Source organism: Penicillium canariense (assembly GCF_028826845.1).
Source record: "Penicillium canariense strain IBT 26290 chromosome Unknown utg000004l_segment0_segment0, whole genome shotgun sequence".
Classification (NCBI taxonomy): Eukaryota; Fungi; Ascomycota; class Eurotiomycetes; order Eurotiales; family Aspergillaceae; genus Penicillium; species Penicillium canariense.
This window is the reverse complement of record NW_026622731.1, coordinates 3,828,957-3,851,702: the sequence shown is the minus strand read 5'-3', so window position 1 is coordinate 3,851,702 and position 22,746 is coordinate 3,828,957. Positions and strand designations below refer to the sequence as shown.

The 22,746-nt window shown below is 55.5% G+C and overlaps 10 protein-coding genes across 10 annotated transcripts; 6 read left to right on the top strand and 4 right to left on the bottom strand.

Annotated features, from left to right (window-relative positions):
* Positions 1 to 1,135: 1,135 nt before the first annotated feature.
* Positions 1,136 to 3,232, top strand: N7482_007671 (uncharacterized protein; the record flags this gene model as incomplete). Its single annotated transcript, XM_056689795.1, has 4 exons — positions 1,136 to 1,198; positions 1,318 to 1,585; positions 1,691 to 2,137; positions 2,220 to 3,232. 4 exons carry the CDS (start codon positions 1,136 to 1,138, stop codon positions 3,230 to 3,232), a joined length of 1,791 nt encoding a protein of 596 aa, XP_056542224.1.
* Positions 3,233 to 3,987: 755 nt separating this feature from the next.
* On the top strand, positions 3,988 to 8,582 carry N7482_007670 (vacuolar protein sorting/targeting protein 10; the record flags this gene model as incomplete). Its single annotated transcript, XM_056689794.1, has 2 exons — positions 3,988 to 7,889; positions 7,952 to 8,582. The coding sequence occupies 2 exons, from the start codon at positions 3,988 to 3,990 to the stop codon at positions 8,580 to 8,582; spliced, it is 4,533 nt and encodes a 1,510-aa protein (XP_056542223.1).
* Positions 8,583 to 9,032: 450 nt separating this feature from the next.
* Positions 9,033 to 9,770, bottom strand: N7482_007669 (cytidine deaminase; the record flags this gene model as incomplete). Its single annotated transcript, XM_056689793.1, has 5 exons — positions 9,033 to 9,074; positions 9,139 to 9,220; positions 9,283 to 9,368; positions 9,455 to 9,588; positions 9,686 to 9,770. The coding sequence occupies 5 exons, from the start codon at positions 9,768 to 9,770 to the stop codon at positions 9,033 to 9,035; spliced, it is 429 nt and encodes a 142-aa protein (XP_056542222.1).
* A 453-nt stretch (positions 9,771 to 10,223) lies between these two features.
* N7482_007668 (2-deoxyribose-5-phosphate aldolase) lies at positions 10,224 to 11,012 on the bottom strand (the record flags this gene model as incomplete). The annotated part of the gene is made up of 1 exon (XM_056689792.1): positions 10,224 to 11,012. The coding sequence occupies one exon, from the start codon at positions 11,010 to 11,012 to the stop codon at positions 10,224 to 10,226; it is 789 nt and encodes a 262-aa protein (XP_056542221.1).
* Positions 11,013 to 12,225: 1,213 nt separating this feature from the next.
* N7482_007667 (transcription factor domain-containing protein) lies at positions 12,226 to 14,247 on the top strand (the record flags this gene model as incomplete). The annotated part of the gene is made up of 2 exons (XM_056689791.1): positions 12,226 to 14,014; positions 14,069 to 14,247. 2 exons carry the CDS (start codon positions 12,226 to 12,228, stop codon positions 14,245 to 14,247), a joined length of 1,968 nt encoding a protein of 655 aa, XP_056542220.1.
* A 1,799-nt stretch (positions 14,248 to 16,046) lies between these two features.
* Positions 16,047 to 16,877, top strand: N7482_007666 (ubiquitin carboxyl-terminal hydrolase; the record flags this gene model as incomplete). The annotated part of the gene is made up of 2 exons (XM_056689790.1): positions 16,047 to 16,104; positions 16,165 to 16,877. The coding sequence occupies 2 exons, from the start codon at positions 16,047 to 16,049 to the stop codon at positions 16,875 to 16,877; spliced, it is 771 nt and encodes a 256-aa protein (XP_056542219.1).
* Positions 16,878 to 17,346: 469 nt separating this feature from the next.
* On the bottom strand, positions 17,347 to 18,388 carry amcA (putative mitochondrial ornithine carrier protein AmcA/Ort1; the record flags this gene model as incomplete). The annotated part of the gene is made up of 2 exons (XM_056689789.1): positions 17,347 to 18,210; positions 18,275 to 18,388. 2 exons carry the CDS (start codon positions 18,386 to 18,388, stop codon positions 17,347 to 17,349), a joined length of 978 nt encoding a protein of 325 aa, XP_056542218.1.
* Positions 18,389 to 18,912: 524 nt separating this feature from the next.
* On the top strand, positions 18,913 to 19,540 carry N7482_007664 (CGR1 family protein; the record flags this gene model as incomplete). Its single annotated transcript, XM_056689788.1, has 3 exons — positions 18,913 to 18,988; positions 19,076 to 19,221; positions 19,400 to 19,540. 3 exons carry the CDS (start codon positions 18,913 to 18,915, stop codon positions 19,538 to 19,540), a joined length of 363 nt encoding a protein of 120 aa, XP_056542217.1.
* Positions 19,541 to 20,044: 504 nt separating this feature from the next.
* On the top strand, positions 20,045 to 21,514 carry N7482_007663 (uncharacterized protein; the record flags this gene model as incomplete). The annotated part of the gene is made up of 2 exons (XM_056689787.1): positions 20,045 to 20,682; positions 20,755 to 21,514. 2 exons carry the CDS (start codon positions 20,045 to 20,047, stop codon positions 21,512 to 21,514), a joined length of 1,398 nt encoding a protein of 465 aa, XP_056542216.1.
* Positions 21,515 to 21,667: 153 nt separating this feature from the next.
* On the bottom strand, positions 21,668 to 22,518 carry tma22 (putative RNA binding protein Tma22; the record flags this gene model as incomplete). The annotated part of the gene is made up of 4 exons (XM_056689786.1): positions 21,668 to 22,083; positions 22,161 to 22,248; positions 22,333 to 22,352; positions 22,455 to 22,518. 4 exons carry the CDS (start codon positions 22,516 to 22,518, stop codon positions 21,668 to 21,670), a joined length of 588 nt encoding a protein of 195 aa, XP_056542215.1.
* Positions 22,519 to 22,746: the final 228 nt, after the last annotated feature.

Sequence of the window (22,746 nt, the reverse complement as noted above, 5' to 3'; positions counted from 1 at the left end):
TATCGCGTCCGAATAGAAAGGCCGGTCTCACGCATTCCCCCGTCGAGCTGCCTGAGCCCGTGCGTCCGGTAGGGCTGGGCTTCCTGAATGGCGGGTCGATAGACGGGCCCCAAGAATACGACCAGTCGCAAGAAACGGGGAGAGCGGGTCTCGCGATGGAAGTTACAAACTAGGCTGTACAGAGTAGCCCCCTTGCTGGGCCTCCCGCTCGGGCTGAGTGCGAGCAGTCAAAATACGAAGGGCGGCTTTGGGTCGGGTTCGCTGTGGTCGCACAGCGAGGTCTGGAATTGCCGCTGTGTGGTGTCGTACAGGGGGAGAGAAGAGCGTAGCGCTAGTAGGAGAGATCTTGTGCCCGTGATCGAGTGGTTCCTGCGATGTTGGGGATCGGGCAGTGTGCACATCGTTGGGGGGAAGTAAACCGGTTCATCGAGGGGTTCATCGCGGGGTTCATGACTGGTCACATAGGGCGCATGTCTGGATTGTCTGCTTCAAGCTTGCTCCACACGCGCACAGCGCAGCAGGACGGAGTACCGTCGAGGGACAGTACTCTGTCAATCACAAAGAGGGGACGTGACAGGTCTCCAAATAGATCGATCCCATCACGGTCTGTGCGCGGGCTTTGGGTGGGGGATGTGTTGGCGTCATGTCGGGCATCAGACCGTTCGCGGAGAGAAATGGAGACATGGGAAACCCTGGAGGGGCTCATCCTTGAAGATTTGAGCTTGGGGCTTCGGGCTTAGGGCGTATATATCCGTTGTCTTTCCAGTTCTTTTAGATGGACCGTTTCTCCTCTGCCAGAGCTCCCCCAGGCACACGAACCCGATACGGATGCTATACTTCCCTCGACCTGGAGGGATATACCGGATATCAAGCAGTACATGCATCCACGACCCTCCTCTGCACTATTGACGATATTCGTCCTTTCAACGGCCCCTTCCATGCCACACCGGCCCTCTTGCCCTGTGCTTTCTCAGGCAGATCAAGATCAATAGATCAATCAACCAGTTACTCCAGTGGTCCCTCTATGGGACGGGATATTGGCAATATCCTGTCCATTTGATCCATCGGATCCCTCTGATCCAGCTGAGTCATTGCGCTCCATTTCGTCCATTCAGTCCATTCAATCCTCAAAAAGATGCGACAATTTGCGGCCAGCGAGGAGGACTTCGAGTCTCTGCCGCCTGCAGTTCGACGGAAGGTAAGGGCCGTCTTTTTTCCTGCATGTCTCCGAGTCTTTTCTCCGGGGTTTACCTACCCCCTTCCCCTTGTCCACCTCATTTCCCCTTACCGGTGGACCGTCGATAGTTTGCTCGATAGTTGCGCACCGGCCCAGCTGGTCCTGCTGGTGGACGTTTGGACCTCAATACGAGTTCCCCGGCCTGTGGCTTTGTTCCTGAACCTGCCCCCACGTTGACCCTGCACATCCTTTGCCTGCCACGACCGCGGGTGATTCATGGTTCCTCCCACACTCCCCTCCTTGGCATCGACGGCTCCGAGGGCTTCAATGATGCTGCTGTCTGGGGCTCCACATGGAGCGCACAGCCCACCATCACCCTCACCGCACACAGATGTCCCTTGTTGAGGGGTTCGTCCCCCCTGAACGGCTGAACGGGCCTGGTGGAGGCCGTCACCCGCACTATCACCCATGGCGCGGTGCTTCCCATTAGACATTGGCGCACGGGGTGCTCAGGTCCCCACCTTCCATCTCCACTCACCCTCAATCGAGTGCAGTCGAGTCCATTCGCTGACCCGGAACAGTTCTTCTCGAATGTCGAGCGCTTGCGCATCCGGCTAGCTCAGAGCGATCCCAGTTCCCCTATAGGCTCCACGCACCAAAACTATCATCATGGCCGGAGCTATCGGCCCAGTGCTCGTCTGGGGCCTGGTCCCCTCCACCATCACGCTCACGCTCACTCGCATGCGCTGCAGAACCACGCTTTCACAACCTCGCTGACCAGGGGCCGTGGACTGGAGAAACGCTCTGCCTCCTCCCCGAAGAAACTTCGCAAGCCCGGCTCACTGCAACTGGCCTACCTGGTCGCCCAGGCGGACTCGCAATGCTTTCACTCCCTCCCCGCTAAGATCCAACAAAAGCTTTTCTCTGCCGAAGAACGCCGCCGTCTTCGCCACGTGTACCGTGAGAGCGTCATCCTCGACGCTGCCGACGAGGCTTTCTATCGTCCCCCCCATTCTCGGCGACGCCGTCCCTCCGCCGACAGCCTCCCCCTCAGACGCCACACTCCCCGTGGCCCAGCCGGATACTGTCTTCTACGATTCCGACTCCGATTTCGACGAGTCAGACGCCAGCATGGATCCGTCTCTCTATGACAGCTTTCGGTGGCTCGATGAAGATGGCGATCTGGACCTGTCCCTGGACGAGTACCATGCCCATGTAGCAGACGCTGCCACGGCCAGGTCCAAGTCCCGGCGCCGCACCTCCTTCCGCCGGTCCCTCTCCTTTTCAACACATTCTCTGAGACAGCATCGGCCTTCGCCGTCAATGCCCACTCGAGTTCTGCCCTCGAGCGTATCTATCCAGCCCCTCTCCCCTCTGGCGTCCAGCCTTCGCTCCTCTCGCCCGGCGTCTCGTCGCCACGAACCCATCCAACATGCCCCCAAGTCTTCCACCTCGAGCATTGATCCCACCGCACAGTACTACCAAGACCCGGATGCCCGTCTCAAGTTGCGGGTCTATCTCGCCTCGCCACAAAAATTCGATGAGGCCATCGAGTTTGGTTTTCCGTCTGTCGACCAGGACAAAGAAAATGTCGCCCCGGGCAACAAGTCCAGCTCCCCAAAGCCCCTGCCCCTGCCGGTGGCGCGGCAATGTACTGGTACTTTCTTCGAAGATGATGATGGGACGGTGGTGGGGAGCCCTGGCGGGTCCATTGAAGAGCCCGCAACTCCGCACCTCACCTCCCATCCATGGGAGACGATGCGGCCATCGACGGACACACCGTCACTGCTGCAGCGCCGTCAATCGTTCTTCTCAGGCTCGAAGATGGGCCCGCAACGACTCCCAGGGAATCGTGAGATGACCCTCAAAATGACCCTGACTCGGCCAGACCTGCGTACTGAATCCCCCACCCCGTCCCAGTCATCTCCGCAGGAGGATCCGCTGCGTCTGGCTGCGCTGCCCCCAGCGGACCGAAGCCAGATGAGCTGGGACTCGGACCTGGATGACCGGGGCGTGGTGAAAAAGATGTGGCGCAGGATCCGACGACGGGCTTAGATGGAGATTATTGGGGCATTCTTCATACTCCGTGGTTTTGAGATTCCCCTCTTTTTTTCGTCCCTTTCTTTTTACTCTCTTTTTCCTTCTTCCCCATGTTCGGGGCCTCATTGCTGTCATTCTTTTAGCGCGCGAACATTCGCTTATTGATATCCGGGGTATGATTCTTGATGGCGTCTTTCTTTGAAGATGGGTCGCTCCGCGTTTGGGCCCTGCGTGGTTAGTTTGGCTGGATTCGGATTTCGGGCACATAGCCCCGCCGTTTTCGTGTATCTATTTTATTGTGTTATCCCTTCAGCAGCGTCCTGTATATAGCTCCTTAGCTGCAGAGTGGCCAATGCAACTTGCTTGGGACTCATGTATATTCTTGATATCGTTCGATAATATGCCATTCCGTTATCCACTATCGACTGGTATACATGTAGATCGACGGATGTGCAAACCGTGGTTCAACCGACCGGAAGTATACGATAGCGCGATAAGACCCTGCTCTCACGTGACAGGGGAGCTCCCCTAGGCTGAGGCCACGCAGCGCCGTCATCGAGAGCCATCGCCATTCCCTTTTGCACATTAACCGCTACCGCGCTTGCTGTACCGCAGGCAGACCTGATTCCGTCGGCGACAAACCCATCCTCTTCGTCTCTCCCTCCCCCAACCCGCCGATTCCCCGGATCGGCCCGCAGGTGCAGCTAAGGCTGCTGCATCCCGACTCACCGGCCACCCTCTTCGCTTCAGATGCCTGAGTACCACCGGCCATGATCCCTCGGTGGCTGTTGCTTGTGGTCGGCCTGTGGCTGGCTTGGTCCGCGCAGCTGGCCACGGCCAAGGGGGACACACCCAAACTCTCGTCTGAGGTCCTCGACCATGCGCCTTACGACTTGTTCTACTTCAAGGGCACCGAGACTGTTCTTTACCGCGACCCGAAGAAGCGCACAGCACACGTCTCGTTCGATGGAGGCTCGAAATGGGATATCATCAAGGGCCCTGATGGGAAGATGGAGGGCGCTGCCGCCGTCATCTGGCCGCACCCTTATGACCCGAAGCGCGCGTATGTGCTCGGCGAGAAGGGCCAGCACTGGATCACAACTGACCAGGCTGAGAGCTGGAGGTCCTTCGACATTCAGGCCCGTCCTATGATGACGGAGCGCGGCACCCCTCCCCTCGCCTTCAATGGCTGGGACCCTGAGAAGGTCATCTTCATGGGTTTGGATTGCTCTTCCATCATTGGGTGCATGCCCAAGGCTTGGTATACCACCGATGACTTCAAAACATGGAATCTGATGCAGGAGATGTTCTATTCATGCATGTGGGCAGCGGGTACTCCGGAGTTCGGACAAGACATGGATTTGTCCGAGACGTTTGGGGACCGCGTCCTGTGCGTGGTGCCGGGGCTGAGAGGCATCGATCATTCCGAACGCTTGATTTTTTCAGAAAATTTCTTCAAAGATGGGATTGATGGTACCGAGGTGAATCTGGACCGTGGGCGGCCGGTCAGCGGCCAGCAGATCATCGCTCGCTCAGTGAAAAAATACATCGTGGTTGGTTTGCAGTCTCAAGGCACCACTGAACAAGCGCTTTACATCAGTGATGATTCGAAGGAGTGGCACCGCGCCGAGTTCCGCGGACACCGCATTGAGCAGGATGCGTATACGGTGCTAGAAAGTACTAATTACAGCATCCAGGTGGATGTACAAACGACATGGCATAAAAATAGCGTGGGCGTCCTGTTCTCCTCCAACTCCAACGGAACCTACTTCACTCCCAACATTGAACATACCAACCGAGATGGCAACGGCTTTGTCGACTTCGAGAAGGTTGCAGATATCCAGGGCATTGTAATTGTCAATACAGTCAAGAATTGGAAGGATGTTGAGGAGTCTGATAAGGCAGACAAGAAGCTAGTCAGCAGCATCAGTTTCGATGACGGAAGGAAGTTTCAACCTCTCAAGGCCGATGGCGACGAACTCCATCTTCACTCGATGACCACCTACGATGCGCTCCACGAGCTGGCCACCATCGGCCGAATGTTCTCGAGCCCTGCACCTGGCTTGGTGATGGGCGTGGGCAATACTGGCGACCACCTCAAAAAGTACTCCGACTGCGACCTCTACGTATCCGATGACGCGGGTCTTACCTGGCGGCGCGCGCTCAAGGGGCCACATCACTTTAAGTTCGGTGATCAGGGCGGCATCATCGTGGCCGTCAGTGACGACGGCAAGACCGACAAGATCCAATACTCTCTCAACCACGGCAAGGACTGGGAGGATCCTATCAAACTCGAGCACAAAATCAAGCCTATTTATATTACGACCACCCCGGAGGCGACCAGCCTGAAGTTCATGCTTATCGGCGAGTCCAGCGAGAAAGACGGGTATCTCATGTACACCATTGACTTCGATGGTCTTCACGAGCGCAAATGCACCAAGGACGACCTCGAGCCTTGGTGGGCCCTCCTGGATGAAGATCGTAACCCGAAATGTCTCATGGGCCACAAGCAGAAGTTCATGCGTCGTAAGGCCGATGCGGAATGCTTCATCAAGGAAGACAAACTGGACCCGCCCATTTTTGATCAGTGCGAATGTACCAAGGCGGACTTTGAATGCGACTACAACTTCATGCGCACCGATGATAACGAGTGCGTGCCGGCTGTGCCTTTGACTCCGCCTGCGGGCAAGTGTAAGAATGCAGGCGACACATACAAGGGTCCCTCGGGCTGGCGGCTCATACCTGGCAACGCGTGCCGCCGCAAGGACGGCGCGAGCTTTGACGAGGAGATCGAACGCTCTTGTGCAGACACTGGCTCGCCTGGCGGTGGCAGTGCTGGCGGCGGTGGTGACGGGAAGGTTCATGCGGGCAAGGCGCACGAATTCGCTGGTGCCCATCCGGATTACTTCTATCTCGAGCGGCAGACGAGTAACTCGGGAGATGACGAGACTATCTTCCTCGTCACTGGCAAGAAAGAGGTATATGTCACGCACGACCACGCCAAGACCTGGGAGCAGCCCAAGGAACTCGAGGGCGAGCAGATTGTGGGCATGATCCAGCATCCTTACTACACCGACGGCGCTTACTTCTTGACTGGCGGCGACACAGGTTACTCGACCATCAACCGCGGCGATACATTCAAGAAATTCAAGCTGCCGACCTCCTTGGAGAACAGGCCGAAGAACGGCCCGAACCCCCTCGCCTTCCATGAGAAGTACATGGACTGGATGATTTGGATGGGCAATGATGAGTGCAAGGGAAGCGACTGCGTTCCCGATGCATACTTCTCCAAAAACCGCGGCGCTGACTGGGAGGGCCCTGACCTTCGTGGTGTCGGCCAGTGCGTCTTTGCTTACCACAATGGCCGCGAGGAGAGTGAGAACCTTGTTATTTGCGAGCAATATGAGAAGGAAAGCAAGAAGAACAACCGCCAGCTCGTGTCCAGTGACTCCAAGGATAACTGGTTCGGTGACCGGAAGGTCATAAACGAGAATATCGCCCACTTCGTGACCATGAACGACTACATTGTCGTGGCGACGTTCCCGACCGAGAAGCACAAGTTCCTGAATGTCAGCACTAGCATGGATGGCCGCGTCTTCGCGCAAGCCCATTTCCCTGTCAATGTTGATGTCCAGCAGTACACAGTGATGCCAGGTTCCATCGATGCCCTGTTCCTGTTTGTCCAGATCAACTCCGAGCCAGGCCACGGCTATGGCCAGCTGGTCAAGAGTAACAGCAACGGCACCTATTTCGTCTCCAGTCTGTCAGCCGTAAACGTGGATGACCGTGGCTATGTTGATTTTGAGAAAATGGCTAACCTCGAGGGTGTCGCGCTCGCTAATATCGTCGCGAATGTCGACGATGTGAAGAACAAGGGCTCAAGCAAGAAGCTGCGGTCCGTAATTACCCACAACGATGGTGGTCAGTGGGCTCTGCTTCCGCCTCCTACTCGGGACGTCGAGGGCAAGAAGTTCGGCTGCTCCGTTACCGAGGGTAAGGGCACCGAGTCGTGTGCGCTTCATCTACACAGCTACACGGAACGTCGCGACTGGCGGGATACTTTCTATTCCGGCTCGGCTATCGGCGTGATGATCGGCGTTGGCAACGTTGGCGAGTACTTGTCGAGCAGCGACAATGACGGTGTCGGCACTTTCCTGAGCAATGACGGCGGCATCACCTGGAATCATGTCAAAAGGGGTCGGTATATGTTTGAGTTCGGTGACGCAGGGTCTGTCATCGTGCTCGTGCGCGAGCTGGAGCCCACCAAGTCTGTCTTCTATAGTCTCGACGAGGGTAAGTCTTGGGCGGAGTTCCAGTTCTCCGAGACCGATGTGATTGCCTTGGATATCTCGACCGTCCCCTCGGATACCTCCAAAAGCTTCGTCTTATGGGTCCGGGATCCCACTCAGTCCGGTCGGTTTGCCACCATCCCCATCGACTTCAGCGGTATCTGGGATCGCGAGTGCACTTCGCCTGATGGCAACGAGCCCAGCGATGATTACTACCTATGGACTCCAAAGCACCCGATGCAGGATGATAACTGTCTGTTCGGCCATGTGGAGCAGTACCACCGCAAGCGGCCCGATAAGCAATGCTGGGTGAACTGGCGTGAGCCGCATGTTCACCGTGTTGAAAGCTCGAACTGTACCTGCGCACGCGCGGACTTTGAATGGTAAGCCCGCCCCAGGCGGTTGGCCGTGGTGTATGGATCCTCTTTGCTAACCATACTCATAGCGACTTTAACTACGAGATCCAAAGCGACGGTAGCTGCGGCCTTGTCCCTGGCTTCCAGCCGCCCGACCACAGTCTTTCATGCAAGGACGACCCTGAACAAGTCGAATACTGGGAGCCCACTGGATACCGCCGTCTCCCACAGACAACATGCCAGGGCGGCACCGAACTGGACAAGCTCCAGCCCCACGCCTGCCCTAACAAGGAGAAGGAATTCGAGCGGAAACACGGCATCAGCGGCGTCGGCCTCTTCTTCGCCATTATCATCCCGATTGCCGCCGCCGCTGCCTTCGGCTACTTTGTCTACACCCGATGGGACGGCAAGTTCGGCCAGATCCGCCTCGGTGAGGCCGGCGCGGCGGGCCAGGGCTGGCTCGCCCGGGACTCGACTCTGATCGCCATCCCGGTGGCTGTCATTGCGGGCGCTGTCGCTGTGGCCCAGGCACTGCCCATGCTGGTTATGAGTCTGTGGCGCAGTGTTAGTGGCTTTGTGCGCGCCCGTAGCCGTGGATACCAGCGGCCGTACGCGACAAGGGGCTCTTTTGCCGCGCGCCGGGGTGACTACACGCATGTCGTGGATGACGAGGATGAGTTGCTCGGTGCGGATGAACTCGACGATGGCGAGGTGTCGTAGACCTTACAGCCCATGCCGTGTGAATTGGGTCGATTCGAGGTGATTAATCTGATCTGATCTGATCTGATCTGATCTGACCTGATCTGTTCGGGTTGAAATATTTGATGTGACATTACGAGCGCGACATGTCTTGATCTTGGCTTTTCTTTTTGTCTTTCTTTTCTTGTTTTGTCTTTTCTCTTTCCATCTCGTCATTTCTGTCTACGTAGTGCATATTTCGCTGGCGCCGGAGAATTGCTTCTCTAAGCCAGGTGTGACGCCTTGGGGCGCAAAGATATAGAGAAAGCTTTCGTTTGCTTGCTTTCTTTGGTTTAGATCATGACCATGAATGGGATTTTGGCTTTCAAAAGGGAATTGGGTCTTATTTTCTCCGTCCTAGGTCCTCTCCTTCACTGCTCGTCTCTATGCGAACTTGTTGGTTAGTACTCCAATCCTTTAAATCCCATCACTTCACTTGGGCAAGTCGTCCGGTCCGAAGGAATCCGGCAGCAACTGCGCTCGGCGTTAGTCGATACCCTGTGTAGCTGAGCTAGTGGCAATGATAGAAACTACATACCTCGCCCATGGTCTTGACGGTGTACTTCCCCTCCCCGTCGTACATGTACACCGGGAATGAGGCCGTTGTAAACTCGCGCATGCTACTCGGGATGTTAATACCGCTGTCCGTGAGGAATAAGAAGGCGCAGGGTTATACACATACAACTGTCGGCACATCCCGCATGGCGACGCGCCTGGCGTAATGTCCGTTGCAACGGCGATAGCCCGGAACTCCTTATGGCCCGCCACCTAGCATATCTCAATCAGCCAGATAACTTCAATCCTAGACATCACCCAATCGGCGAAGCGGAGGACGAGGCCGGTCGAGGACATACAATTGCAGTGCCAAACGCAACGCGCTCGGCGCACGTCCCGACGGGATACGCGGCATTCTCCACATTCGCTCCGTGGACGAATTCCCCCGACGCGGTGAGAATGCATGCGCCGACGCGGAACTTCGAGTACGGGCCTAGACGGGGGCCCAGGTTAGTGAGGGGGGACAGAAGGAGGGTGGGGACAGAGGAGGGGGGGGTGTTTGGCCCCTGCTCCGAGGGGTGGATGCGCACAGTAGGCGGTGGCTTTGGCGTCTATAGCCTTGGTGGAGAGCGTTTGCAGCTCTTGAGCTGTGACGGGAGCTTGGACAGCTGACATTGTGATTTGGGAGGGTGGAGAGGAGGAGGTGGTCGTTGATGGGTAGCTGTAGAAGGGACCGAAAGAAAGAGTGGTCGCGGCGAGTGAGGGGGAGGAGACCGCGATCTGCTTATCTCGTTTATCGGTGGGGCATGCCGAGGTTGGGCTGATTGTCGGTTCTCTGGCGCTAGTTGTGAATTGATTGAGCTGGTGATGCTATGCTTCGTCCTTGGCCTATTTGTTTATATTTACGGTGAAATAATGATGGGCTGGTTTTTATTGGGAGAGTTGGTTGCTTGGGACAATGGCGGTGGTGTGTGCGGGGTAGATATGTATGTATATACTTGCTTTGGACATGTAAATGCTGCGGATCTGTCGAATGCACTATTTACGTCGCATCCAACCAGACCATCTCACACCGGTTTCCAGAACAACAATAGGCACAGCCAGTCATTACAATCCTCGAAATCCCTCTTAACGCCCGCCAGTAGACTTCTCCTCCATCGGCTTAAAAGTCACCTCCACCGGCTCCTCCCCGATGCCCCGCTGCTTCGCATCATTGAGAATAGCTACCGTCGCCGTAGCTCCAATCCGGGTCACCCCCAGGCTCATAACGTGTAGCAGGTCATCCAACGTACGCACACCCCCAGCAGCCTTAATCTGGACATCGGGTCCTGAGTGCGTCCGCATAAGCTTCAGATCCGACACCGTCGCGCCGTGATAGTTGTACGATCCATCGGCCTGCTTGACAAACCCATAGCCAGTAGAAGTTTTGACAAAGGCAACCTTCGCCTCGGTGCAGATCTCGCACAACCGCACAATATGCGCGGATTGCAAATAGTCGTTCTCGAAAATGACCTTGAGCACCGCCCCGTGGCCCACGACGGCTTGGTTGACCGCGTCGATTTCCTCCGCTACATACTCCCAGTCCCCACCGAGGACTTTGCCGACATTGACAACCATGTCAATCTCGGTGCCGCCGGCCTCAGCAGCGGCCTTGGCTTCGAGGACTTTGATCTCTGTGGTGCTGTTGCCGTGCGGGAACCCGATCACCGGGCATACGTTGACGTCCGTGTCGGCTAGCACCTGCCTGGCAAGAGGGATCAAGTAGGGTTTGATGCAGGCAGTTGCCACATTGTGCTCTTTGGCGATCTGTAGGCCGGCAAGGATGTCGGCGTCGGTCATGGTGGGGTGCAAAAGGGAGTGGTCGATCATCTTGGCTAGTTGGGGTAGCGTCACAGTAATGGTGTTCTCGGAAGACATGGTGGAAGTGTTGCGTATTCGAATTAATTGGTAGCCTATCTGATGAGTGATGCTGATTTCCTGGGGTGTATCTGAAGCTGACGGGGATTATGTACGGGGCGTCTATATACTTGCTTTTTCCCCGTCCGGTGGAATGGCTTCCTATTGCGGATCAAGTCTATTTCTCCACCGGACGGTCAACCCCAAAACAATGGGAACTTCATTCCCCAAAAGCCACCCAATTCTGTAATTTATAATAGCAGAGCACATTATCTGAGCAACATCACCAACATATGGGGGCACCCGATAATCAAAAATCCGCTAACAGCATCATCCCTCCGAGGAATGATGTATATCGGTCGGGCTACGTCGATGGACGTCCTCGGGATAGGTTTAGTATATTTAAAGCTGTAGAACTGAATGTACCATTTTTGATTATATTTTCCTTTCTTTCTTTATTGCAAAAAACTTTACTTCAGTCATTACTTCCAAGTGTTCCCCTTGTGCGTTATTATCAATCTCCCACATGACTCTCATTACACCCAACACCTGAGGGTAAAGGCTTCTTAATTGTCTCGGCGTGCCTTGTTCCGATTCCATATATATCTATCTATATTTTCCCAGTCTAGAACCTATCGTGATCGTTGCAAATATTGCTCGTTGGTGGATGACCGAGACGTTGCTTTGTCATCGGTTCCACCGGAAGCATTGCTCTTTACGGACCACCTCGATGCCATGCAATAATTGTACCCTACGACAGATGATAGAATCAGCGGAAGATGGCGGCACAAGAACGGCGAAGCAAAGTGGGCAGCGCGTGCCATCGCTGTCGTCGCCAGAAACTCAAGGTAAATATAGATTCAAGCTCCGGCGGATCGCTCGCTGACGTGATAATGAGTGCGATATACAACGTCCCTGTACCTTGTGTGTCCGAGCCGGAATAGACTGTCAGACTGGGTCCACAGATAGATGGCGAGCATTTCAAACACCACAGAGTGAAACTGGAAGGCGCCGTGTTTCAAGGCGAAGACGTGCCTCCGAGATAAATTACCACCTCGGTGAACCACCCGAGCCATCCAACAGGAATGGGACCAGTCTTGGTGAACAGCCATGGTCTAGTTCAACCATGTCCCTATTGGAAGGGGTCAGTAACCGGTCCCGATGATATATGATCACGCTACTGACTCCAGTGGAGGCTTTCCACTTTCACAATTCAACGACACCGGATCCATCGATGACCGCGGCCTTGCCGGGAGGTCAAACACAGCGCCGGCCAGATTTAGTTGAACCGGCCAACAATCTGCCTCAAACAGGTCTATATCCCGGGATGACAAGTGCCCCTAGCATGCGGCGACGAGAATTCCAATCCATAACGGCGGAGCTTGTCGCATTACTTCCCCCTCGTGAAGTAGCAGCCTTACTGGTGGACACGTACTTTGACCGGATTCACTGGTTCATGCTTATATTCCATCAAGACGATTTCCGCCAAACCTGGCAGCAGCTTTATGATGAACAGCCCGCAGGGCCTCATCCCGGCCCTGGATTCACCAGCGTGTTTCTCGTTGTTATCGCCATTGCATTGCAATATACTGGAGACCACCGGAAACAACTGCTGCAGACCTACAATATCGATCCCACGGCCCAGAGGCACAAAATTCTGTCCTTCATTAGAGCCAAGCTCTTGGATATTGTCTCACTGGGTTCACTAGAGGCAGTCCAAACCTGTATCTTGTTGGGAACGTACTATCTCTACCACGGGAACCCGGGCCTGGCATGGCCAGTCTGTGGCTGTGGGCTACGCATAGCGCAGGCTCTGAATCTACACCGCAAGTCATATACCACAGGTCCCATATCTCCTGCAATGTCTCGGCAATACGAAACACGGAAACGGTGTTGGTGGGCCATCTACGAGATCGAGACCTTTTGCTCCATGTCCTACGGTTACCCCCACGGCATCAAAGATGCGGACTGTGACGTGGAACTATTAGACCCCCTGGCAAAATTCGCGACCAGCCAGCCAACTGTATCTTTTGACGCCGCAAACCAATGTCCCGCCAGCCTTTTGTCTTACAAGTGCCTCATGTCGAAGCTTTCTGTTATCATAAAGGATATCCTGACCGGCCTCTACGGCCGTGGATCATGTCCAGGGACCACCCAGAGAGGGAGACTGGACTCGAAATCTAGTCTACACAGTCTTATTAGGAAAGTATCCGGCCTTGATATACGTCTGCAGAAATGGAAGGAAGAGATTCACTCCCCACTGCATCTCGATGACGCCAGAACATCCTCTGCGACGTACACATCCGCAGAGGGAATGGATCGAGACATTGGTGCTTCAGGACCTGAATTTGAGAATCATATCTATCGGCTTCAGGCTCTTGCTCTCGAATTTGCCTATGAGAACGCGAGGATCCTTGTTCACCGTCCCCTTCTCAGTTTCAAAACCATTTCCCGAGGAGATCCAGACCTTGACGACGATAGCGAAGTCTCAACTCGAAATCCTCTTCAGCTGTCTCTCCAAGCTTGTCGTGATGCAGCTCTGAGAACATCTGAAATCGGCGCAAACTCTATCTTTTCTCTCGCGGCTGATACGTACGCCGCGGCCTTTCTCGGCATCCATACCTTCACCGCTGGCGTAATGCTGTGCATCTTGGCCAGTATCGAGCCGCTTAGCCCTCATTCATACCAGACCAAAATGGGGCTACGGAAATTACTGAGAATGCAAGTACATTTGAAGGCCAGATCAAAATCCGCTCTCGCGGCGCAGGGACTCGACATACTTGAGCGACTGACCAAACTGGTCATGGAAAAAGAGTTAAAGGAGATGCTCACATGCTCGGGGAATGAAGTGTCCGCTCAAGCTCAGGATTTAGACATCGGGCACCTCCAATCGTCTCAAAATGTGACCGAGACCGTGGGTGATCAAGCATTTGGCCTGGCGGAGGCATCAACAACAGATGCGACAATGTTCAACTACATTGAAGACCCTACTATGTCGCAGGCTCTATGTGATTTTGACCGAGGTATGCTCCCAGTCAGTATTTGATGTAAAAGATCTTCTAACTTATTGTGCGTAGTTCTATCTGATCAAGGCTTGGATGCACCCCCCGAGCCACTTTTTCCTGACCTGTTCGGGCCAGGCAGTATCACACAGGAACAGGCATGGATCTGGGGTGTTAACAGTCTGGCTCAGTTTCCGGATGTGGGAACCCAGGACCTCCCAGCGGATATCGCTTTCAATGGCAGTGCGACGTAGGTCAGCGTGTTTATTTACTATATTCTAAGCTGGATGGTATTACCGACCCTAGATAAATGTGCGGAAACAATCTTAACTCCAGCCCTTTTGCAAATAGCATTGCATCATCCCCCCAACATCAAAATCATAGCACAATGCCTAGATTTGTATTATATTTTCCTGGAACTGGCACTTCCGGAATCGTCCCAACACGGCTTCGCACCGAGAAATTTCCAGGCCCGCGGGCTGTCTATCTTGATCTTCTACTTGCCCAAGGAGAAAACTAGCTCCATTTGTCCGTTTTAGTCATGTACGCGATACTCTTGTTATATCTAACGTTAGTAATTCAGGAGCCAAGTATATGGGGTGCTCTTATTCGTCTAAGCGTGAGCTTGGTTTCGCCCTCCCACCACTTCTGCCGGTACTCAATCTGCCGTTGGCCTCAGGAAAATGTGCTTTAGTATTTGCGGCTAGTTTGATGCCAGCTGGACCGCCACCGATGGCGCCCATATCCTGGGATTCTTACAGTCGCAGACACTGGCATTCAATTGATTCAACCCGTCTTTTTTCTCGGTCTGGAAGACTCTCGACGGAAGCTCTGCAGAGGCACTGGTTGCCAGGACTAAGTATTCATAGTCGATCCATTCACCCACTGTGACCTAGACCTTCCCTCCATTGCGGCTACCCTAACTGAGAACTATACACTCCACTGGATTTTTGATCCAGCAGTATGCCCTCCGAGGGACCTTGATGTAGGGGAGTATGGAATGAAGGAGTGGCCGCCCATCACGCCAAATCGTGGTAAAGCCTAGGTCATCTGAAAATGGCTGTTCCTCTCGATCACGACCAACTCGGGACCCGGATGGCACTGACCTCGCCAGACAGCAGACCGTATGGGATCTTGCAAAGGATGCTCCCACCACAACGATGTTCTTGGGCTGTGGACCTGGGGAGTAGGTCCCATCGACGGACGAGCGACGCGATACGCAGTCGTAGCTGAATCCTCGCCTGGTGGATTTGTCGCCCCTTGATGACTTTGATGGATGCCATGATTGGTAGCAACCCCGGATTCATCTATTCTCAGGAAGGGGAGTCTTGCAGATCTCACGTCTCTGCCATTGCCAGGTGTATGTGCTAGCTATAGCAGCATCGCAGCAGTCTTCTTAGCAATGCATCTCTGCTCCAGACAACTCAATATCCCTATAAGCTGTACCACAGTAGCGTGGAGCCCTGAGCAGCCCTGAAGGGCCCTGAATTTCCGACAGACGGACAGTCCGTGGAGAGGAGCAAACCGCTCGCTTGTCTGATCCTGCGAGGACCTTTGGGTGTAGCGGGCCATTTATACGAGACCAAACCAGCGGACTCTGTGAGCTGCTAGTCTGTCATGGCTTCCCAGGAGCCATTGATTCGCTTGGACCAGATTTAATCAGGAACTTGGTATTGCATGCAATGTTGCGGTGCCCACTGGAGAGCATTGAGGGGTCGGTCGGCGAGACTCGCATCTCTAACGCAACGGATCACTGGGATGCTCATCATTGCCTCGGTCCGAGAGTCCCGTTGCTCAGATGTTGACCCAAACGAAGGGAGAGTGAGATACCGTCCTGGTGAACAGACCAGTCGACTGTCTCAGTCGTGGCAGTGGTGGCGCGGGGGGGGCTATTCCAGCCCTACGGTGTATGCCGCGACGGGAGCTCCATTCCCCGCATCTCGCGTCGTCCAAACAGCCGCTCTCACTTCCAATCTCCAATAAGGACTAGAGGCTGCTCGTCAATCTCTGATCTCTGATATCGAGGATCTATCTCACGAGATAGGAATTGGCCATGTCGAGTATTCCCGCGGCGCAGATTGTCGATGGCCGCAAGACGTTCATCCCTCTCGGTACGACTTTCTCCCTTCCCCTGCGGGCGGGTGCTTGCCCCTGACGATAACTTCTTGCAGAGAACAACCCAGAAGTGCTATCGCATCTTTGTCGGAACCTGGGCATCTCCCGAGATCTTGCCTTTCATGATGTTCTCTCCACATGCCCAGAGCTGCTCGCCTGGGTTCCCCGGCCCGTCTATGCTTTGATCCTGCTCGCGGACAGGCCAATCTACAATGCTGCCCGTTCGGCCATCGAGCCCACCGTCCCCGAATACCATGGCTCGGGCCCGGATGAGCCGGTGATGTGGATGAGACAGACGATCGGGCATGCTTGCGGGCTGATGGCGCTCCTTCACTCGGTCTGGAATCTGGAAGGTGGTCAGCATGTTCCCACCGGGTCGAGACTGGACGCCCTCTTCAAACAAGCCGTTGAGCTGGGCCCTGCCGAGAGGGCGCAATTACTGTATGATTCCAAGTTCCTCGAGGAGGCCCATATGGACGCTGCCTCGCGGGGTTCGTCGATTGCCCCTTCGCCGCAAGACGACAATCACCACCATTTTGTGGCCTTTGTTGTGAGAGATGGGCAGGTGTGGGAGTTAAATGGAGGGTTGAATGGTCCTCTTCAGCGAGGAACTCTGACCGGCGAGGATCTGCTGAGCGAGCGGGGACTGGCGATGACCGTTCAGGATTTCTTAGATGCCGCCGAAAAGGGTGGACACGAAGGGATGAGCATCGTGGCAGTCGCCGGGCCAGAAGCTGCTCTGCCACGAGGGGAATTGGCATGGCAGTAGGGGCTACCGTCTCTTGTGCCTGGCGTAGGGAGTATAGTTTACGTAGTCACGATACCACGGGGAGAAATGAAGGATGATCTACTGCTGATGCAATTGATACAATTGATACAATCGATCCATTGTCCAACGCACGGGGATCTGGACTCCAAGTTTGGCAAAGATCAACAGTAACGGCTTGCAGCACACATCATTTTCCTGGATCAGTGCGTGAGCTTCAAGCTCCACCGAGTACGATTGGAGTAGAGGGTCAGAGAAGGAGGAGAAGGGGGATGAAACGGGACAATTCTTTTTCGGGGGTCATATCAGAGGGTATAAAACGAAAAGACCAAGGGATAAAAGGACCAGGTACAGGTAGATAGGTAATAGTTAGATAGAATAGGCATATGCACGTCAAAATCCAACCGCAGAAATCTATATGTCGGACATGGTGGTCTGGAATCTGTGGTCTGAGGTCTGTGGTCTAGTCGACTCATCCAAAATAAGCTCGCAATCCTTCGTAGACGGAGAAGATAAAGGCCGAGCTGGGCGCCGAGCGCACACAGGTGATCCCGCACCCGCGGTACATGCCCTTGAGGCCTTGCTGTCTCCAAAGCCCGCGTCCGACGCTCCAAAAGGTTTGCCGCTCCCCGTTGGCGGCCATGGTCGAAATGTCAGCGGTTTGCATCCGCGACTTGATGGTATCCGCCGGGTAGAACAGGAAGTTGTAGCTGATTCCTGCCGTCGCTCCGGCGATCATCTGTTGGTACACAGGGAGAGCCTCGGCGGACCCTGGAGCGCCAGATTGGGAGTAGCTGCGGAGCAGCGACGAGACTCCCTCGTAGCCACCAAACCAGGCGGCACTACCGCCGGTCTCTCGAATCAGGGTTCCCAGCTGGCCGCGCCAGAAGCCTCCTAATCCCTCCTGGCGGAAAACGGTCACGACCATGGCGAGTGGCCCAGGGGGCTTGTGGCCTGCAGACTCTAGGGGGACTTGGATTTTGCATTTGATCAGTTCAATGGGCGTGAGGGCCAGCGACGTGATGGAGCCGGACAGGGCGCCACTGAGAAGCAGAGCCGCGAAGGGCAACTGCTCCACCCCCGGGAAGACGGTGGCCCGCAGTGTGTCTTGGATAATGCGGTAGCTAAAGAAGAGACAGCTGGTTTCCACGGCGGCCCCGGTCATGGGGGCACTGATCCCCCGGTATAATCCCCGAACGCCATCTGTCTGAAAAGACTGCTTGAAGCAGTCCAGCGGTCCGGTGTATCGAAGGGGGAGGTGCTCTGGTTGGGATTGGAGTCGGACTTTGACCGTGTCGAAGGGATACTCGATGAGTTTCCCAGCCATGCCTGCCGTCTGGAGTTGAGTCAGGGTCAGTTTCCTGCATGCGCAGCCAAGGTATGCGCCAAACACCACTCACCGATCCGAAGATAATATCTTTCATCGCCTCAACGCCCTGGTTGGGCGGGAGAGATGGCAGCTCCATTGCCATTGACTCATCGCTGATGGTGATCGCATGCTCGGCCGCCGCCATCAAGGCTTCCAACAATCACTCAGACGCAGAAGACAGGTTATCGGTGGAGCATGGTTCGAAGGGAAAGGGGGCAGAGAGGGCAGAGGGCGAGACGCGGGGATTTTAAGTGAGCGGTTTGCCTGAGTCGACTCGGATGCACGGCGGGTGGTGGGGGGAGGGGCGGTGAAACGAGCGATTTTGCTGTAGCCAAGCCCCGCCTGCAGAAGCGAGCCTAAAGAAAAGCAGGGATCGGGGGCGTCTGGCAGGGGAAAAGCGCACGGAAGTCAGGCTAGATGGAGAAAAAGGAAGAGAAGTGCGTAGGAAGAGTGGAGCGGGCGAGACTCGAGACTGGCTGTCCGAGTGCAGAAAATGCTAGCGCCCGACGCCAAGCCCGGTTATCAAGATCAGATAATCTCGCGGTGAAAATTTCGCCCGCGCGCCGTGCAAGGTGAGAATTGCGATCGACTTCACTTCTAGCCCTCTCCTCGCACCCTCGTCCGCCCTGGGTCCTGTCAAGTCTCCAGTCCCTGGCATAAACTTCCACCATGTCGTCCGCCGCTACCGAAGTGCCTGCTGCCGCGCCTGCAACAGCCCCGCTGGCCGCGGGCATGCGCAAAAACGGTCAGTCTGCCAAAAACAAACCCGAGGGGTTCCCCACTGCTGTCGGTCCTCATCCCCCCCGCTGACCCGACTCTTTTCCCTTTCTAGGCAAGAACTGGCATGCCACCAAGAAGGCCTTCCGCCCTAGCGCCGGCTTAACCTCATACGCTAAGCGTCAGGAGGTACGCAAGCAACATGAAGCCAACAAGGACCGTGAACGTGAGATGAAGGAGGAGAAGGAGGCCGAGCGTCAGGTACGGTCTATCCTCGAGGTTTCGCACTTCTACTTTGTTACTCAACCATATTACTGCCTTTGCTGGTCCTTCCCTCTCTGCGTTCCCACCATCTTCCCGCCCCGCTGTCCTAATGCCTCATCGACACAATCGTCTCTCTTTCTTTCCATGTGGTAGCTAACACCTCCTCCCCACCTAGGCCCGTATCCAGCGCATCAAGGACCGACGAGCAGCCAAGGAGGAGAAGGCTCGCTATGAGAAGATGGCTGAAAAGATGCACCACAAGCGCGTCGAGCGCTTGAAGCGTCGCGAGAAGCGCAACAAGCTGCTCAGCTCTTAAAGACAAGGCAAGCACGGTGTCCGATTGTCACTGCTGCCATCCGTTTTATCACAATCGACTTGCATGTACATATACCATCCAGGCCGCTTACTCTTCTTTGGAAAAAGGGATCATCGGCGTGCGAGGTTGGGTCACCGGCGTTCTCTGGGAGTGGTTTCCGAAGGATTCAACTAGTTTCACTCCAGTATCTATATTTCGAACGAGACAATTCCATAGTACTTTTCCCTCTGCATCTGCATCTGAGGTCTAGTTCCTCGTATAACAGCTGATCAACGTAGATCTCGGCCCCGGCCCTGTACCCACGGGGTTTCTTCTGCTAGGCAACTCGGCAACCAATGCCGATCTGTTTGGCACTTTGCGCTTCTGTAGCGCTCGGCCGACTTGCCGTCATCCTTCCCCCTCCCCCTTCGAACTCCACCGTCGCAACTCGTTCCACACCCGTTCCTCGGCGCTGTCCGCATTTCGAAACCGATCATAATAATGATATAATGTCTGCGCGCCGACATGGACTTGCACCACCTCAAATCCCCGTTATCGACCTCCCGAGCGGCCTCCGCCACCTTCCCGTTGACCCATGGATCCTCCGTTCCCCGGCCCAATGACCAACCCACGGCCGACGAGCCGTTTGCAGGCCGCGACGAGTCCCTGACCGACCAACTCTCTTCTCGACGCTTGCACCATTGGCTGCCCCATGGTCCGGATCGACCGACCTCGACTAACGACTCTCTCCCGCACGCCGACCCCCAATCGTCCGCTCGCCAGCTTGTTGAGCCGCTGCGGAGCTCTGGTGGGCTGAAGTCACATCACCGTCACAAGCATAGCAAGTCGCGGGAACTCCGTCTGCCACGCCCCATGAGCCACCTCGCGTCCTCGGCGAGCGCGCGGGGGCTGCTGCCCACCTGGTCGGGCAGCCGGGACAAGGAGCGCGAGAGCGATGACGGCTCACTGGCGCCAATCACTCAAGAGTCGACCAGATCCCGTTGGGGTCCGAATTCTGCTAGTGGCCTGGGCACCGGCAGTCGCAAAGGCAGTCTCTTGGATACCCCAGAGCAACATGAGCGGCTGGGCCCGATTCGACGGCAGGAGATACAATCGATGGAGGATTTGGAACAGGTCCAAAAGCGACGAAAACAAGGTGAAGAGTACGGGTTCTCACTAGTCGCGCTGTGATGCGATACTATCACGGCCGGGCTCCGTGCTGACGAGATCTATAGATATCTGCGATCGGCGCTTGCCTCCATAGGAACGCTGGCGACGGACGTCACCCGGCGGCTGGACTATACATATTACAATCTACTGGAGAAGATCACGGCGCTCAACGCGACTATCGGGTCGTTCCAGGAGCTCTCTGACTCGGCATCTACCCTCCTCAATGATTTCGATCGCGAAACAGCCGGGCTGGACCAGGACATTCGCAAGCAGATTAACGAGCTCAAGGGATTTGAGCCGCAAATCCAGAAAGCTGACGCGCTGGACGAGCGCATGAAGAAGGGCCGACAGAGGGTGGAGGATCTGGGCAAGCGGCTTGCAGCGGTGCGGCAGGAGATTGATAGCTGGGAGCAGAGGGAGACCGAATGGCAGTCTCGCATCAGTCGGCGGCTGCGCATTGTCTGGGGCATTGTCGGTAGCGCGTTCCTGGTCTTGGTGCTGGCACTGGTCCTTCAGAATTGGCCTGCTATCAGCTCGCCGCAGGATGAAGCTCGATCTCTGCCGACAGAACTCGCGACGCTGGTGAATGAGTCTTCCACGGGCCTTGCTCCCCTATCTGATACTTGGGAATCAGTGTTGGGTGTCCATGATCCGGAGAGCGAACCGGCATCATCGTCATGGTACCCGTCTAGTCTCGCGGACCGGCGGCAAAGCCTTGAGCACGCGCAGGCGGCACCGAGTGCCATGGCCACCGCGAGCGCTCGGACGGACTCTGACGATGCGCCAACCGATCACGATCCTCTGGGACTACTGAAGCAGCTGTGACACTGCGATTCGCTACGGTCTTTCCCCCATCTTACTGCAGGCAGTATTATGTGATCCCTACTGGGCGCTGTCTGTTTCTCATGTACTTTTAGTATTTTGGTCATGTCATAATACCCTATCCGCTATGGATTCGTTGTCGTCATTAGAGCTCCCTCATGCCTCGCTCTTCTTCTTCTTTTTGTCCTCGATGAGCTCGATGTTGGCCTCGGGCACCTTGCTACCGTAGACTTCCAGCAGCCACTCCTTCACATCCTCACTCACGTCGCCCTGCACCGTGATCTCCTCCGTCCCGGCGGCGGATCGAGTGACGGACGACCCCGTCGCAAACTTCTTGCCCAGCTCCTTGGCCAGCTTCTTGTTCTCGAATCCGAAGATCTCCAGCCCCGAAATGACCGTCACGTGCTTGCGCTTGTTCCGCTCCACGCGCTTGATCTGAATCTTGGACGCGGCCTTGCGCTCGGCATCGCGGGCTTCGTTCTGTGCCGCCTTGGCCTCTTTCTTTGCGGCATCCTTTGCGGCACGCTCTTGGGCGGAGACGGAGAGGGTGGAGAGATTGGCGTTCAACGCATCTGGTAAGCACAATATCAGATAATCTGTCTTATCGGTGTATTTGTGTCGGCCCTAGGGCCGGTTTGTCCCGTCATACCGTCAGAGTAGAGCCGAGTCCACAGGTCGTCGTGTTCGTCTTTCAGCCACTCCTCGCATTTCTTGGCCGTTCCTCCAAACTCGCAATACTATTCCAGTTTGTGTCAATGGCGTCCGGTGCGGAAGCGCAAGCCCCGCTTATTCGGAGAAAAGCGCAAGGGCCGAAGTCTTACCTCGGGGGGGAGAGTACACACTGCCGAATCGGTTTCGTCAGCTCTTTTTGCACTCATGTAATACACCCTTGCAGAGCTCCGATTTTCGAGAGCCCACAATGCCGACCACGGGGGGTACTCACCTCCACAATACACGACATGCCGGGCCTGCGGCTCGACCGGGCCTGAATCTACCACCTCAGCCATTGTTTCACTAGGGGCAATGCAAAGGCGTGTGAAAATTTCCGGCTTCGTCGTCTAGCCCTGCTTGCGCTCGTCCGTTGACTACGCGGGGACGGAGGGGGCATTTCAGGCTAGCCTCTTTGGGGATACGCCACCGTCATGTGACCCATGTCCGCAAAGTCCCGCGGTCGAAAAAGACACGGGATCTGCGCGCTCGGGCCATTATGGTCAGGACATAGTTCGAATACCTCC